Here is a 17,953-nt window from a genome sequence, read left to right as displayed (position 1 = left end):
GCCCTCCAGCTGCCCCAGGGTCACACAAAGAGTGTCCGTTTCTACGCATTCCTGCATCGTGCAAAAGGGGAGAGGGAAGGTTGCAGGTACGAGGAAGCCCCAGGAATGGACGCCTCTCGAACTGCACAGCTCACCAGACATGAAGAACGAAGGGAGAATAAAGGGAGGGGAACGTTCCTATCGTGCCAGTCTCTCAGTACTGCCGTCTGCTGAGCTGCCCTTGAAAACTTAAGCTCAAGAAGCAGTGTCTTTCCTCAGCAAGAAAACCACGATGGGAAGACACCCTGAAGTCCTAAAGCAGCTTCTGTAGGCCGCCGGTCTGCCCCAGGCGGTCCCTCCTAGACGCCCTCCCCCCCGGGGCTCCTGTGTCCCCGGGATCTGGGGACGCGACGGCTCCCAGAGCTTGCCCGCCACAGACCTGATGGGGAGAGAGGGGTCTCCGGCGTCCCACCAGTCTTTCGGGGGGCTGATGTACATGCACCACAGCTCCCAGCTGTAGCCGTGGGCCGAGTTCTCGTAGCGCTGCACCTCGAAGGTGTCCTGTTTGATGTTGTCGATGGACGGGAGGATCACTCGCTTCCGGTTCTCCTGGATTCGGGACAGAACCGGCTCGGCCCTGCAACACAGAGAAGTAGAAGTTAAGTCTCTCTCCTGAGGCGCGCCCACCCCTCAAACGGGCACAGACTCCGGCGCCACGGAGAAGGAACGGGGAAGTGAGGGCCCCGGGGAGGCTGGGGCTCAGGTGGAAACTGAGGCACGGGAGTGACCTGCCCCGGGTGGGTCGTGCAGCTGTAAGCACGCAGGGCGGCTCGGGCCCTGGCCCAAGGGGGATCCCGGCCTGAGAGGCCCCGAGCAAGATTTCGGAATCTGGGGGGTACCCCCCGGAAAGCACCAGGCCTCTCTTTTGTGCTGACAAGCATGAGCCAAGGCAAGGCCTTCTCGGCTACAAGTGAGTTTAGCGTTTCCATCTCCCCCTCGGGGCTCCGGGTGATGCTTCTTGTTTCTTCTGCAGGAGCCAAATTTTCTTCCCCAAAATGGGTCACTTCTGCCCTGGACGGCCTGGTTTTAATAAGCATTTCGCTAGCTTCTCGGTGTGCATGACTATTTCAGTTGGTTTAATTGATTACTTAATTGATTTCTTAAAAGGGATCTAATTGAATTGGTTAGCGATGGCAGGCGAGAACTAATTAAAAGCAAAGGCAAGCAGAATCGTGCCTCCCAGCTAGCCTGTCCCCTCAGGGCTACAGCGGGAGACAGGCAGGGACCTGGTTCCAGGCCCAAGGTGCAGCCCCGCTAACTTAGGGGAAAGCAAATGGTCAGACTTCCCCGCTCGTGTGCGTCTCCGAGGCAGACGTAGGAAAGGGCCGTTTCCCATGTTCCAGAAAGAAAAGATGGCCCTCGTAAGCCAGCGCATTAATCTCCCTGCTTCGAACAGAGCTAAGGCTTTGGAAAAGAGTCAAGTGAAAATCCCATTCCTCTGCATTATTTGGAAGAATAATGAGAACCCTCGCCCTGCCTCCCATCTCTTTTCATTTCTCAGCTATTGAATTACCTGTTGGCTCATCTCATCTTTCTATTTAAAACGAGCAATAAAATATACCCTGGGCCATTTACTGCCTCCGTTGCTTATGCGCGCACCATACAGGCTGAAGCCAACTGGGACTGATTTGCCACGGCTTTCAGATATGCTTCCGAGCTTCACCCCTCCAAGCATCTGCCGACGCCGTTCTCCTCCGGGAATGCCCTTGGCCGCTGGCAGGAAGGCTAGTTGCCGATGGAGTCTTACCAGATCGAGTGCCGCCTCTCCCGAGAAGCCTCCCCTGATTTCTCCTGGAGGGAAAGCTCTCTCCTTCCTCTCAGCTCTTGTCCCATCTCCTCCACCTCGTCAAAAGTCACTCTGTCCACACGTTGTCTTTGCTGATCTCGAACACACATTATTTCTCCTACTGAGCTAATGGTAGCTGATGTTTACAGAGCACTTACTACATGCTAGGTACCATTCTAAACATTCCACGCAGGCCAAGCCCACTGACGGAAATCTCACAACGGTCCTGGGAAGCAGAGAGTATGAGCAGCAGTTGACAAGTCAGGAAACTGAGGCCCAGAGAGGTTAAGTCGCTCGCCGCAGGCCACACGGCCAGCCGGTGGCAAAGCCGGGTTTCTAAGCTGGATGGTCTGGCTTCACGCCCTAACTTTAAGCTCCACTGTGTCCGATGCTGGGCCACGCTTCCTTCAGCTGGTCTGGTGGCCTGGATATGGAAAGAAGCACTCCGGTGAAGGTTACTGGGCACTAGGGTAGAAGACCTTGGTTCTTCTAACGCTTCTGGAACTGCACAGGGGGACCTCCCAGTCCGCGAGGGAAGGTGCACCTGTTCCTAGTCATTCGCACCCCTCACTGGAGACACCCCGCTTTTTACCACCGGGCCCGCAGAGGGGCGCACTCCCTCCCTCAACCCCGTGAACGGTCGGCTTGGACATGTGACCGACTCTGGCCAATGGGCGATGAGCCAAAGAGATGACGTCACATCCTGCAGAAACATTTAATAGCCGCGGCCAAGACTCTTCTCCCTGAGCCACAAGAACGGTACGTCCTAGACGGGGTCCCGCGTCCTGCCACGTCAGACTGCAGAGCTAGGACATGTGTTTCTCATTTCAATATTGATTTGTATGGGAGATTTTAAAATTGTCTGCGTTCTGCCATTCCTGCAGTTTCCAGCCAGAAGGGTATCTCCAGTGAAGCTCAGCAACTAACCATCGGTGTGGAGCAGCCGCCGATCCTGTGTCCGTGTGACCTGTTACCCCCTGTCCCACCCCAGTGCCGAGTAGGGGGAGCAGTCACTCAAACCCTTGGGCGGCCCTAAATGCTCTGGCTGAAATGCCCACCACCTAGCCATGGTTTTAGATAATAATACAATTATTTCGTGTTCCCCAGACCTATAACTGAAATTCCTGGATTTAAAAAAAAATTTTTTTTAACGTTTATTTATTTTTGAGACAGAGAGAGACAGAGCATGAACGGGGGAGGGGCAGAGAGAGAGGGAGACACAGAATCCGAAACAGGCTCCAGGCTATGAGCGGTCAGCACCGAGCCCGACGCCGGGCTCGAACTCACGGACCGTGAGATCGTGACCTGAGCCGAAGTCGGCCGCTCAACCGACTGAGCCACCCAGGCGCCCCTGAAATTCCTGGATTTTAAAAACAGGGAGCGAGCGATGAATCCCGGGAATCTGCCCCCAAAACCAAGAGCCCACAGTGTGCCCTGTAGGTTAGCTAACTTGACAATGCATTGCATCTTAAAAATAAATAGATAAATATTAGAAAAAAAAAAAAAACCCAGGGGGAACTGTAGCATATCCAGGGTGCCACCTGAGCTGCCTCAAAGCCATCAACAAAAACAGCCTCGCTTTAGCAACGATCAGATTGCTAATCTGCAGATTTTATCTTTTTAATGGAATTCATCGTCAAACTGGCTAACAGCGTGTGCAGTGCGCCCTTGGTTTTGGGGGTAGATTCCCCGTGGCCCGTCGGTTACACACGACACCCAGCGCTCGTTCCAACCAGCTGTTAATCTGCAGGTCTTATGTTTTTAAATTTCCGTTTTCCTTAGGTGGCTGTCTGAACGGTGTTTATGAGCCCAGTAACAAATGCAGACCACTCCCCTGAGCAATTCCTATTTTACCCCTTACGGTGAACAGCTTAAGTGCTCTAAGTTTCCACAAGTCCTGATTCAAACCTCTAATATTTTCACATAAAGCAGACTGGCATATAAAATAAAATACATGATTACTCATTTCCTACGTTGTCTCCTATAGTCATATTTCCATTTTATGTATATGAGGTGACAGGCTCTAAAAACTTAAATATCAGTGTTGCCCTCCAAGAAGGGAGAACAAAGTCCAATTTCTTCAACAAAAAGTACTTAGTCTTGGAAGGACTTGGCATAAATGGCCATGTGTGTAATCCGTACAGAATTAAGCCATTTTAGAGTTACAAATTATAAGCCACTGAACCCAAATGTCCATTCTTTTCTGAACTACGTTTCAGCAAATATTCTAAAACTGATGCCAGTTTTAAAAGTTGCTATTACAGGGGCGCGTGGGTGGCTCAGTCAGTTAAGCGTCTGACTTCGGCTCGGGTCATGATCTCACCGCTGGTGAGTTCGAGCCCCGCGTCGGGCTCTGTGCTGACAGCTCGGAGCCTGGAGCCTGCTTCAGATTCTGTGTCCCCCTCTCTCTCCACCCCACCCCTGCTTGTGCTCCGTCTCTCTCTGTCTTTCAAAAATGAATAAACGTTAAAAAAAATTTTTTTTTCCTGAATAAATAAAAGTCGCTATTACCAATCCCGTTGACTTTAGCAAGGTACCTAAAGTCACAACAAAGACCTCCTTGGGTCTCAGAATGCAGAGGACGTGTGGAAGCTGAGTGTGAAGGACCACGGCCTCTCTCTCACAGAGACCAGTTAGGCTACAGACTACCTGAGGGCAGATACCGAATCTTGTCAGATTCTGAACCCCAGCCGAGTGACCAACTGTCCCAGTTTGCCCGGGACTGTTCTGGTTTTACCACTAGAAGTCCTGCGTTTTGGGAAATCCCTCAGCACTAGGCCAGTCCGAACAGCTGGTGACCCCAACCCCAGCCTAGGACAGTGTTTGGGACAGTGGTAGGCATCCAGGAAACATCCGTCAAAAGGAGGATTCCGGCAGCCCGCTATTCGTTTAGGGGCATGGTGATGAAAATGGAGGATGGGCGAGCGGAGGTCAAAGCCAAGGGAGAAGGGCAGATGGGCGAAACGGAAGGGAAGAGCAGCCAGAGCTGGAGGTTGACCGGGTGGGTAACGTGATGGGGAGGGAAGGAGCCAATGAAAGGGACGCGGGAAGAGTCGCCAGTTTTGACAGAAAAGAAACGGGGAGGCAAGGATGTGGCAAATAAAGGCAAGAAGTTCCACATGGAACATTCGAGGGCCTCTGTTCAGAAGGCTTCCAGCTCAACGCTTCTCAAACCTGAGCGAGCCTCAGAGGTCCCTGGAGCGCTGCTTAAAACAGAGTGCTGGACCCACACAGAGCTTCTGATTTCACAGGTCTGAGGGGAGCCCCCAACTCTGCCTCTCCAGCAAGTTCCCGATGGCACTGCTGGTCCGGGGAACCACATTCTGACAACCATCACTCTAAGAGATAAACAACCCTGAAGCTTAGAGGAGATCAGGGCTGCAAACCTACAGCTGTGTGTCACCAGGGTCTAATGGTGGCAGAAAAATCAGGCAGGACACTGGTGTCTGAGACGGCAACGGACAGCCACGTGCACTTGAACAGGCCAGTGTTACCTGTGACCCCAGGGTCCAGATCGTCACGTGCCCAAGTGAATAGCCATTCTCCTTTGGTCCGGCCCTTAAGGGATTCTGAGATGTGTTGCAAATGAAGAAGAACAGATTTTGTAATGTTTAATGGGTAACGGGGCACTGGCTCTTCCGATCTGGTACCACGAACCGGTATTCAAGTTCAAGATCAAGATCAAGTTCAAGATCATATTCAAGATGGTGCCACTGAGTTAACACAGGTTACAAGCAGGGTTTGTGAAATTAAAGACTCTGCTTCTTAGGAAGTAAGCAAACTGAACCCGGGTTATTTCACCTCTGACTCGGTTTCCCATTGGGCAGTCAGCCACAGTCACATGACCGTGCTTTTCAGCCGTAAGCATGCCCACTGAAGGTTTGGGCGTTCTGATGCTTCACGATTCTTGCAGTCCTAAGTCTTCTCCTCTCTGGGTGGCCCCCAGTTTCTCCCAGATTGTTTTTTTCACCTGGGAAACCATCGGGGCCACATTTGCAGAGATCCACCCTTCCCTTCCTCCGAATGATGTTAAAGATAATCCCTTATGTTCCAGGAGGCTTTACCCGAGTAGGTGGAATTATAAATGGATCTCTTCCCTCCAAATAGCACTCAACCATCCTCCTCAGAAAAGGGAACAAACAAAGTGGGAGAAGAGAAGAGACATGGCTGTCTCGTCCCCTTGGCAAGGATCATCTCGAGTTCTGTCCAATCAGTGTGTCATTTTCACCGGGTATTTTTTTTAAAATTTTTTTTAACGTTTATTTATTTTTTTGAGGCAGAGAGAGACAGAGCATGAACGGGGGAGGGTCAGAAAGAGGGAGACACAGAATCCGAAACAGGCTCCAGGCTCTGAGCTGTCAGCACAGAGCCCGACGCGGGGCTCGAACTCACGGACCGCGAGATCATGACCTGAGCCGAAGTCGGCCGCCCAACCGACTGAGCCACCCCGGCGCCCCTTCACCGGGTATTTTGCTGACGATGGTGGTGGTGGTTGGTGGAGGCCACAACAACGGAGAAGCGGGTAGACAGCAAACTTCTCCCGGCTTCCCAGTTTTATCCCACAGTATGGCTCTCACCTTCTTTGTCAACCAACCCTTCTCCACTGTTCTACTAGCCCCAGAAGGAACAGGCAACGTTTCCACCTCCCAGATCCTAGCTCCTCCCGACCACCCTACTGCAGGTGCCGGGTGCCCCCAGGGTCCAGCTTGTGACCTACCAGCCAGCTGTGAATTCCACGTGGGCATCGAAGAAGCCAGTGACCTGGCCAGTGGCCGCCTTCCAGCCCTCGATGCGTGCTCGGATCAGGCCCTCTCTTTTTTGGTTGCGTACCACCTTCACCAGCCCAGGGTAGCGCTTCTGGACGTACTCTTCCAGCGGGGCCTTCAGCTCCTCTACAAATGACAAAATGCAAGAAGGTCCATAACCGTGTCACTTCAAGCGTGTGTCCAACCCGCTGTGATGCCAACAAGATCTCCAGGAAGGCTGGAGACGCGGAAGAGTTGGCACGCTGGTGATCTTAGCAGAAAAGACAACTCAGGCAGCCTGAGAGTCAGAAGACATTGCCGACACCCTGACCCGGGACGGCAACGTCCTCCAGGCATCCAAGGTAGACAGCTGGACAGAATCTGCGCCTGGCTGTTACATCCTGACTGCCGCAGGCCACCAGATGTCTCTCGAGGCTTGTTTTCTCGGTGGTCTTTCCTCCTTTCGAGGCCAGCGTTCCTGCCCTCCTACTGTCCCCTGGGTCCTGTTTATCAACTTCTGTATGGGTTTTCCCGTTGGCACACACACACTGGCTCTTATAGGACATGGCCTGGGTGGTCCAAACCCACAGTCACACATCAGACGCAAAGTTAACAAGGTTGTTACTTTGGTCTTGGGATAACAAAGTAATCTTTTCCTGGTAGTGCCATGGCAGCAGGAGTAATGCTACCAGAAACTGAACGCTTTCCCTTCTGCAACAAGCAGGTGGTGGAGAGTGCTTTCTTTATATGATCTAAATTAATCCTTACCCCAACCTAGGAGGTAGCTAGATTAATTCCATTAATTCCACCTTGCCAATGGAGAAACACAATTAGGGTGGCTAACTTGTCCCAAGGTCACACACCTAGAAACGGGAGGAGCTGGGACACAGCCAAAGGTGCCTGACATCGCAGACAGGGCGGTTGACGCCTCTCTGTGCAGAGAGTCACCAGGTGGGGGACGGGGAGGGGCTGCCTGGCAGGGGATTCAGAGACAGGCACACTGCAAGGACCCCCCCTCTTGGAGAGACTCATGCTGGAGGTCGCTAGCAGTCCAGATGGTTCTGATGCAAACAGTCCGCAAACAATACCTTAAGAGATACAGTTACCCCTGACTTCACTCCAGAGAAACCCCAAAAAGTTGTGTTGATAGACGTCATACAGACGTCTCTCTTCCTAATTACACACGGCACCTTGGGGGGCTTAGAGCCATACTTTTGAGCACAGGTGGAGGCTGAGCTCTCTAGGTCACGGCTGTTGTTCCCTGGGAAGGATGCAGTCATGTGACCCAGGAGGAAATAGAGAGCACGGGGTGTGCAGACGGATGGGAACCAGAGAGTCCCCAAGGCACAGAGACACGGAATGGGTCCTGTCAGCCAAATGCACGGATGGTGGAGACACAGGAACGATACGGGCTGAACTGTGGACCCCCCAAATTCATCTGGCAAAGCCCTAACCCCCACTTCCTCGGAATATCATCATACTTGCAGATAGGGACTTTAAAGAGCTGATTAATTTTAAGTGAGGTTGGGGGCACCTGGGTGGCTCAGTCAGTTAAGCGTCCGACTCCCGATTTCAGCTCAGGTCATGATCTCATGGTTCGTGAGATCGAGCCCCTTAAGCTCTGTGCTAACAGGGCAGATCTCCGTCCCTCCCCTGCTCATACTCTCTAAAACTACATAAACACTAAAAAAAAAAAAAAAAAAAGGAATTTAATGAGGTTGTTAATATGGCCCTAATTCAATCTGACCGGTGTTCCTGTAAGAAGAGATTTGGAGCCACCGGGGGCCATGCGCGCAGAGGACACAGCGGGAAGGTGGCCATCTGAAAGCCAAGGGGAGAGGCCTCAGGAGACACCAGCCCTGCCCACACCTTGATCTTGGACTTGCCGCCTCCAGAAATGTGAGAAAGTAAATTTCTGTTGCTTAAGCCCCCCAGTCTGTGGTCCCTTGTCATGGCAGCCCAAGAAAACTGATACAGGGGAGTATTAGTTTGGAAAGGAGGGAAATTGGAACCTGAGTGGGGAAGGGGCAGAAACCTCTAAGGAGACATAACGTGCACTTGGGTATTTACACTGGAGTCAGACCGTCGGGGGTTCAGAGCCTAGCGCTGCCATTTGTCACCTGAGTGTCCCTGGGTGAGTCACCCGATCCGTGCATGCCTCAATTTCCTCATCTGCACAAGGCGATGATAATCAGAGTAAGGACCTCATAGGGTGGTGATGAGGAGTGAACCAGTCAATGTAGACAGAACGCCGGGGCACCCGGTGGCCGCACCGCTTGAGCGTCTGACTCTTGATTTCGGCTCAGGTCATGATCCTGCGGTTGTTAGATCGGGCTCTGTGTCGGGATCTGCACTGACACCGTGGAGCCTGCTTGAGACCCTCTCTCCCTCTCCCTCTCCCTCTGCCCCTCCCCTGCCCCTGAGTGTGCACTCTCGTCTCTCTTTCTTTGAAACAAAAAAAGAGAGAGAGAGACTGAATGCCTAGAATGATCGCTGGCATAGCGTAATTATCTGCTCAACCCTGAGTAGGTAGCCGGCGTTAGTAAGAATGTTCCCTCTTTCCATCCACGTGGTGGAGAGCACATGGAGAGGTTTCAGAGCCACCCAGGGGGCCTGAGGAGCAGAAAGAGGAGAGAGAGAGAATCCCACGCGGGCTCCGTATTGTCAGTGCAGAGCCTGGAGCAGGGCTTGATCTCGGGGGCCCTGAGATCATGAGCCGAGCCGAAATCAAGAACCGTATGCTTGATCAACGGGGCCACCCAGGCGCGCCATGAGAATCTTTGATTCTAACAAGACCGGGGGGTGCCCATGCTGTGCTACGGGGAACCACTTTGAGAACCGCTCAGCTCAAAATGCACAGGGCTTCCTTGGTGCATGCTTGGCACATCACACACCCTCAAGAAGTTATTTATTGTTGGGGCACCTGGGCGGCACAGTCGGTTAAGCGTCTGACTCTTGGTCCGGGCTCAGGTCACGATCTCCTCGTTCACGGGCTCAAGCCCCACGTCAGGCTCTGTGTTCACAGCGCAGAGCCTGCTTGGGACTCCTCTCACTCTCTCCCTGCCCCTCCTCCACCCGCGCTCTCTCCCCCCTCTCTCTGTCTCTCAATAGATAAATAAACTTAAAAAACAAGTTACTTAGCGTTGACGTCTTCACCAACTGGTCTCACCAGTATTGCTAATATCCGTGCCGTCACCCCAGGGTTGGGGAGGGAGCTGGTGGAGAAGCCGGGCTGTGGGGACCCTCTGCCTCTTCACTCACGGTAAGTGAGAGAAGATGACCAAATACATGGGACTGGGGTGCCCAAAGAGTCCTCGGCTTCTAGAAACCATCTATTGACTGAATGTTGGCTGGATCATCCTGTCTGTTAATTACACTTCTCGGAACAAGAATTCTAGCAAGAAAGTTGGGCGGGCCATGCCTTCTTGGTTTTTCAGTCCTCCTCGAGAGTACCAGGTGGGTGGGCAGGGGATGGAGGGACGTGCCACAGAGGGCGCTGGATCCCGCGTGGGCACCGCGCCTACAGAAAGGTATAATGGGAGACCGGCCCGTTCGCTTGGATTGGCCCACAGTGGGAGGAATTCTGGGAATCTCCGTAAATGCAGGGAAGACACTCTGAGCGCTGCGTGTTAAGCACCCGCCAGGAGACCCGCAGGCACGGTTACCCTTTGGCTGCCTGGGACCTCACTGTGGCTCTGCCTGGGAACTGGGTGTCAGCTCCCATACGTGCCAGTCACTGTGTCCAAATGCCGAGGGGTTTCCTCATTTGCTCAGTGGTTGTGACTACGACTCCAGGGTGGAGAGAGTGACGGGACAGTGTCACTCACGACCACTGGCTTCTACACCTCAAGGCTCCTGAGATACGGGCATTAAAAGGCTTTGAAAAGTATAGAGGGATAATGCCTTGGTAACGGCCCTAGGGCTGTTAAATGAGATGCTACATGAACACATTAATCCTTAGTAGTAAGCATTCAATAAAAGTCACTTCTAACAATAATCGGTCTATTAATATTACCGATGGAGGTCAATTTTACTGACAGCTTCTCTTTCTAGCTAGTCAATGTCATTTTGAAGTCTGAGGGTCATCTACATAGAGGTAGACACCACCCTCACTTACAAGGTTTGGGGACACGTTGTTCTAAACGCAACAGAAGTGTCGCTCTATGGGCTTTTGGGGGATCACAGCAGGATCCGGGAACAAGTGGCACTGGTCAGGCTTCTTTTCCCAGTCCCCGTACGTGGCTCTGTACTTCAGAAGGTAGTGGCTCGTGCCCTCGCTTGCCTTTAAAAATCGCTTCAGACACAATCTGCTTCCCCCAGGCGCTTACAGTCTAGTTAAGCACCTGCGAGATGTTCCAAAACTGACGGCATTCAGTGTGACAAGAAAAATGGAGTTGATGGCCCAAGACAAATGGCCACAGAAGGAAGTGCTACGAAGAGGGAGACGGTATTTTGGTTGGGGGTGCCCATGAAGAAGGTTAAGCGGAAGGTTTGGACATGTGTTCTAACTACCCCAGGATACGTAAACACGCAGTGAAATACGGAAGCGTAGAAGCAGTCTTCTTAGGTACCGCGGAATCACTAGTGTCTGGGGGACGGGGAAGATGTCACTAATTAAAAAAGAGATAAAGAAGAAAAGTAGAACAGCCCGGGGACAGGCTGAGATGCCGGCAGACACTCGGGTAGACTGTTGAACCAAACAAGTGACCCGGAGGTGACAAGAAAGGCACAGGGTGTAGGGGATGCAATGGTGAGATATGATGCCACAGGAGAGACTGCAGATGCCAGGAGATGGAGCGAGGACTTGGAACAGTACGCTGGGACACATGCCCGTTAAGGAGGCAGGAAGGAGAGCTAAGGAGCAAGGCTGGCTCGAACAGCGTCACGGGGGCGGAATCCCGTCGAGGGTGGAGTTTCCAAAAAGGAAGACATGTGTACCCATTCCACAAATACATACAGGGTACCTGCATGGCTGAGGATGACACAGTTCTTATCCTCAAAGAGTAACCCAACATCCAATGTCACGGAAGTCAAATGCACTCGAGAAAATGAGAGCTGAGAATGGCCCAGAGATCTCGACAAACAGTAGGCTCCTGACGGGACCAGAGAGGAAAAGGAATTCCCTTCTGGAAACAGCTGTGCCCTGCAGGGATAGGTTCGCATCAAGAGAAGTGGATGAGTAGGAGAGCTCAGGAGAGTTCCAGAAAGACTAATCCCGGAGGAACACAGTTTTAACAGTCTGAGGCATTGGGGTGTTGAGATTCGGAAATCGCCTTAAAGCGAGAGAGCCCACAAGTTAACCCAAGTAAAATCGAGGCCCCAGGCTCACCGGGGAAGGTGACAATGCTAAGGTGACCCCAACCTGACAGTGCTAAAAAATGTCATCTCCACCACCTAAGATCCTTTATCATCCTTGACAGACGAAACCACGTTTGGATATTATACTAACAGGAAGAAAAACATTTTACACGTTATTTTTCTCACCAGCAAACGCGGAGAAAAGAAACCAAACCTCATGTCTGCGAAAATAAATGTTTGCCTTCCAGTGTTATAAAATCCACTACTAAATTGGTCCAGAGTCATTTGGGAATCTTTGTGTTTCTTAAGGTTTCAGTAAATAGCATTTGGGGAGGTCAAGAGGGAAGAAGCAGACACCGCCTGTGATCAGAAGGGACCAGAAGAGAGATAAATCTTGTTCTTACCAGTAAAAGCAGCACCTGTCATCCAGGCTTAAGGAGTACATATTGGCAACAAGAAAGTTATAAAGACTGAGAACTACAGCGGAAACATTATTACAGAGTTATATCTAGATCCCACACTTTCAGGGATATTAGAAAATAAACCATCTGTCCTGTGTCTAAGCCCTGCTCGGAAGCAAGTGTTGATCTTGCGGACCATCTCTCCCTGTTCCCGAACACCTCGGTGCCACAGAGATGTAAACTTGGAGGTGGCCATGTGGCCCAGGGCTGGGCCACGTCTGTGCCTCTCAACCCTCACTCGGTTATTATGTCTTGGCGATGAGACTTACCGAATGTTCTAATTCTCAAGAAAATGGCGACAGGAGAATGAGTCTAAGCTTAGATGAGCGTCTCTCAAATGTTGACCTGCATCAACTCGCATTTCTAACAAGTTCCCAAGGGCTATTGCTGCCACCCTCCTGATGAATACGCTTTGGGCGGCTCTGGCTTAGAGGCGACCACCTCTGCAACGCTGTCTGCATGAATCCGTCCCTGTGTGTGCAACAGGACTCATCCGAACTGAGCAGAAGTCCCAGAATCCCAGGGGTGCCCCTGCCCATCTCTGCCTTTCTCCCTCCCCGAACCTTCTTCTCTTGCCTCATCTGAAAGACTGAGCTCCTTGAAGGTGACCTCAGTCTACACGGCAAGGGTCTGTCTTTCCAAAACTGGATCCCCACTGCCGGTCACCCCTGCGCGGAGCGACCTCACAATTACGTCAGTCCCTTGATGAGGACCTCATGTGTTCCTGGACTCTGGCCTCATTCCCATGACTCCTCTCACTATCGCTACGAGTGCCACAATTCTACCAATATTACATCTGCCACCGTCAGTGCCACTGTCACCACCACAGCCACTTATAACCAATGCATCTCCCTGCCAGCAGCTGCTGAGCTTTGGGCATGCCGCTAGCTGGCAATGCATGGGTTGCGACAGCTGTGATGAGAAAACAGCACATATGGCATGTTCCGATTAAGAGCAAAAAAACCCCAAAAGCGCCTGCCTCAAAGCCAGCATTCCTTAGAATGGGGTCCCTACCAGGGAATCACTCGGGAGCTTGTGCAAATGCGGGTCCCCAGGCACACCCGAAGAGTTTCTCATTTAGTTGGCATTAGTAGGGTTGACCGGCACCCCAGACGATTCTCACACAAACCCAAAACTTCTTGAAAACACTGATGGATTCTTTTTCATTGTTTTTATGACAGTAACATGCACATGAGATCGACCATTTTGCTTATTTTTGAAGCGTTCGATTCAGTAGCATTCTGCGCATTCACGGTGTGGTGCAACCATCACCAACCACTATCAGGTTCTAGAACTTTCCATGACCCCAAACGTAAACCCTGCCCCCACTGAGCTGTCCCTCTCCACTTTCTATCCCCACTTCAGCTTCTGGCACCCACTAATCTGCTTTCCATCTCTAGGAATCTACCTCTTCTGGATATTTCATAAAAATGGAATCACACAGCATGTGGCCTTTCGGTGTGCAAGCAGGAGTCAACTTGGAAATTGGGGAAAGAGAGGTGTTTTCACTGTGAATGTTAACACCTGGCCTCACCGAAGATCTGCTTCTGTATTTTGCTGCCAGTTTGCTTTTCCAACCCTCATTTGGGTCATCTGGCTGGAAGCTTGTTCCCAAAGCAACTCCAGGCTCGGTGAATGGGGTTCTGGCCTCTCTGAGGAGAGGGCCCAGCCCTTGGATCGGTGTCATACCCCTAGAATCCCCTGGCACCAGCCTCCTCTCCATCCCTGATGAAAACTTTCAGCTCACTGCGCTTGGGGGCATTAAGATCACTCAGGGAGAAAACACGGTCTTCAACACAGGGTTTTAGCAGCCATTAGTCACGATGCCCTACATTTCTGCAGTGTCTTTTTTTTTTTATGAGATTTTAAAAAATCTTGATTTATTTTTGAGAGGGGGAAGGGGCAGAGAAAGAGGGGGACAGAGGATCTGAAGCAGACTCTGCGGACGGCAGCAGGCTGGACGCAGGGCTCCAAGCCCTGAGCCGTGAGATCGTGACCTGAGCCGAAGTTGGACGCTTAACCGACTGAGCCACCCAGGTTCCCCCAAATAAGGCATTTTTTTAAAAAATTACCTTTAAAGTTAAAAAAGGGAAGGTGGAAAAACCTGGTCGCTTGTCCTGGCCGTGAACTATATATAAGGGCTTCACGTTGGTCAAATGGAGATATTAAGTTCCAGAAACAAATCTGGGTTTTGGAGGACCTAAAGTTTGCAAAATTTGGAAGATCGTCTTTCAGGAAAAGAAAATCTCTCTTTCATACGTTTTCCAAAAACACATGGGCTTTGGGGTGAACACATTGTCAGGGGGACCGAGCCAGGGAGAGGTCCCCAAACATCAGTTTCGTTAGCTTCAGAGTTGAGCACACCCTGGCCAGGCCGACTTCACGGATGCAGAGTTCCTTTTCACTAATAATCACGACTTTTCAAACATTTCAAAAACTATGCTCATCCGTATCTATAATGAAACATCTAGATGCCGAAACTGCTAAGCAAGCTGACTGAGAGAGTCAGCTAATCACGAAATGCTCCCGGGCACTATTCAGATGTGTTCCCCTTGGGTTTTAACATTTATTTGTTTTCAATTTTTGCTTTAACATTTAACACTTCTTGGCACGAACGAAGTTGCACGTACTGCTGTAGCCACTTCGGCTGGATCAACTCTTTTTACCCGCATGATGACTCTGTTATTATCCCCATTTTATGAGTGGGGAAAAGGAGGCACAGAGAGGGTAAAGTCCTTACCGAAAGTCACACAGTGACTGTAAGTGTAAGTGACATGGCCGTGCTCTCTGTCATCCTGCCTCCGATTCCTGTGGATGCGAGGCTGTGAAACCCGACGCTGTTCGTCTGCTCACATAGAACTGCACCTCACGCAAGGCCGTCGAGGCTCCAGGTTTGTCCTGGAACTAGCCCTCTCTGTAACTCTGAAGCATCCATTCACTCCCTCTGGGCTTGGTACATGCATTTGCCTTTCTAGGCACCTGCCCATGGATGCCTCTCCAGAGAACAAGCCCATGCCTGATGCACAGTCTCAAAAGGGCTGGGAAGCATCTAGAAGAACCTGCTGAACCCTGAGCTCCTCCAGACAGTCCCACCAGACCCTGAAGGGACAGCAGTGACTCACGGCCCCTTCTCCACTGTCTCTGAAATCCTGGCCTTTACGAACAGCCATGGAGAGAAAGCGAGCATGTGAAAATGCATGCTGAAATACCACAGAAGGCAGCTATGATGTATATTTTACTCTCTGAGCAGCTCTCAGCTTTGTGACTTCAATAATGCATTTTCTGACTATGGGACGGAAGAATAAAAAAAAAAAAAAAAAAGAGGCGGGAGCAGAAAACTTCAGCAAGAATGGAGGAGATTAAAAAGAGATGTTTTTGCTGTGTGTGAAAGCGTTTTAAAGGCTATTCCATAGCGAGATCAAAGCAAGGACCAAAGAAAGCAAAAGACGAAAAGAAGCAAGAAAAGGGATGTGAGGCACAAAATACCAAAGTGTTAAACTAAATATATCACACAGAGTTGTGCATTCATGAGAGGCGCTTTGAAAAGGAAAGCCATCCCTGATTTCAATTCCTTTGTTAAGAAATTCCTCTCCACTGCTTCTTCCATTTAAATTTCACCTTAAAAAAAAAAAAAAAAAAAAGACAAGTAGCCCAAATGGGAAACATCATAATGCCCATAGATGGTGCCTCCAAGTTGCTGCCCCAAATTAAAAGAGCATTCTCCTACCTTGCCCCATCAAAAGGCAGTCGAAAGTCGGGTATTTGCAGCTGATTCTAATAATAACGTGTGAATTTAAGCGATAAAATTTGTCTACAGGCTGGAGTGTGTTTTTCTTTCATTATGTTTCTTATTTACTGTGATATTGATTCTGAATGCTCTGAAGCCAGCAAAAATTTTTCCTTGAAATAGCAAAAGTCACCGTCATTAAGGGCAGGGGTGGGGCGGAGGGGGTGGGGGGAGAGCAAAACAGAACACAAGAAACACGAAGCCTTGGAGACAACGGGGTCACATCTTGGCGCTTGGTCACTTGGAGTTTTCTTGAAATGCTATTGGCAAGCCCAGGAATGCAATAACTTAGAGCAAAGCATCTGGTCAGCCCCCTCTTCCCTAGCATTTGGGGACTCTGCATTCAGAGCCCTGAATGCTCCAAGGTCAACGGCAGCGCGGATCCTACGCACAAGGAAGACGCTCGTGCGTGCTCACAAAACAACAGCGCGTGTTGAAGTGTCACGTAGCACGACAGTGTTTCTGTAAATAGCTTTTGTTAGGGTCCCGAAGGCCTGCAGAACCTCGTGTGTCTCTGCTAACCCAGGTGACCACCCAGATGTAGGCTACAGGCACTGACCGGGCAGAACAGATATGAGCTGGACTACTGCACAGGAGCATGCTGGCGACACAGGGAAGGGATGTTTTGATGTGGAAAAAGAATGAAAATGGCAAGGTCTCGAGAAGAGGGAGTGCTGTGGGGCCAGACGTATTTGTGTTGCATTTACACAGAGCCAGGGGCACGTGGGGAGGCAGGGCCACGCCCGGTCAGAAGCACGCATCTTGAGCTGCCCAATGACACCCACTCTGCATTTGTACCAGCCCTTCCGGCGTTCCTGGACATCCCGAGGGGGTGATCTACTGGCAGCTGGTTGTCCTCTCTCGCGCATGAGAAAAGCAGGAAATTGGTGGCCTGTCAGGACCTACCCTCATGACTCTGAAGGCAGCCATCTTGCCATAAGGACACAAGGGCGAGAGTAAGTAAAGGGTTTGCTCTAGGCTCTCTGCTGGTCTTGGTCACAGACCTTTCCAGACCCCGTAGCATAGCCTGAGACCAGAGCAAGCAGACCAGAGCTGGGGGCTAAAGTAATCTACAGACACTCGTGTCAATGCCAAGTCAAGTACCCAGCTCATTTTTCCAATAAAATATGGTCAAAGCTGGAACACTGCTCTTGGAGGAACAAAGGTGAAAGTGATTTTATTTGGTCGTCCTGATAACTATTTCAACCATCCCTGGGCTTCCTTGCTCCACATCTCCACCTGTCCCACCTCTATCCTGGCGGATCCCCAACCCGGGCTGGGCTATTCAAGCAGCCCTTGGCATCCCTCTTGCTCTGAGGCTGCATAGCATTGCTGGAGAACATCAACACTCTCCTTCCTTAATCCTGTGGCTCGGTGAGGCTCTCAATATCTGAGATGCCCTCTCTCTGAAACTCCAGTCCACCCATCAGTTCTTACACGTCAAATCCCATCTACACCCTTCCCTCTGTGTGCCCCAAGCTTCCCTGCCTCTATTTGAGAACGTCGCCCCACTGTATCTTCTTCCTATTTCCATATGTCCCAAATCTCTCTGGAGACGGCCAGTCATTCGCACTTTTAAATGCCTGGGGCTGACTGGCCCCTAGCCCAACCTCGGACCCTCCAACATTCTTACTGGGTTCCTATCAGTGTGAACCCAAAGTCTGACCACAAGGCAAACATTTCAACACATATTCTAGATAACTTCTGGTTCTTGTAGAGTGCAACTATCCCCTTTGGCACTATAGTCATGGACACCAAGGTTAAAACAGAAACTTCTCCTCCACGGGAGGCTGGGTTGGAAGACCAAGAGTTAATCGGATTTTGCACGGAGGGGATG

General features: G+C 50.9%; 1 protein-coding gene across 2 annotated transcripts in view; it reads right to left on the bottom strand.

The window, feature by feature from the left end:
• The window catches only part of GALNT17 (polypeptide N-acetylgalactosaminyltransferase 17), a 444,121-nt gene that overhangs the window by 204,607 nt on the left and 221,561 nt on the right, over positions 1-17,953 (bottom strand). For both annotated transcript variants that reach the window (XM_060649143.3, XM_060649144.3), the window contains exons 4-5: positions 6,543-6,717; positions 419-616 (exon numbers count right to left, since the gene is read on the bottom strand). In XM_060649143.3, coding sequence (XP_060505126.1) covers positions 419-616; positions 6,543-6,717 — 373 coding nt within the window. The remainder of the gene's footprint in view (positions 1-418; positions 617-6,542; positions 6,718-17,953) is intronic.

Source organism: Panthera onca, chromosome E3, assembly GCF_046562875.1.
Source record: "Panthera onca isolate mPanOnc1 chromosome E3, mPanOnc1 haplotype 2, whole genome shotgun sequence".
In the NCBI taxonomy this organism is placed as follows: Eukaryota; Metazoa; Chordata; class Mammalia; order Carnivora; family Felidae; genus Panthera; species Panthera onca.
This window is presented reverse-complemented; position numbering and strand designations above follow the sequence as displayed.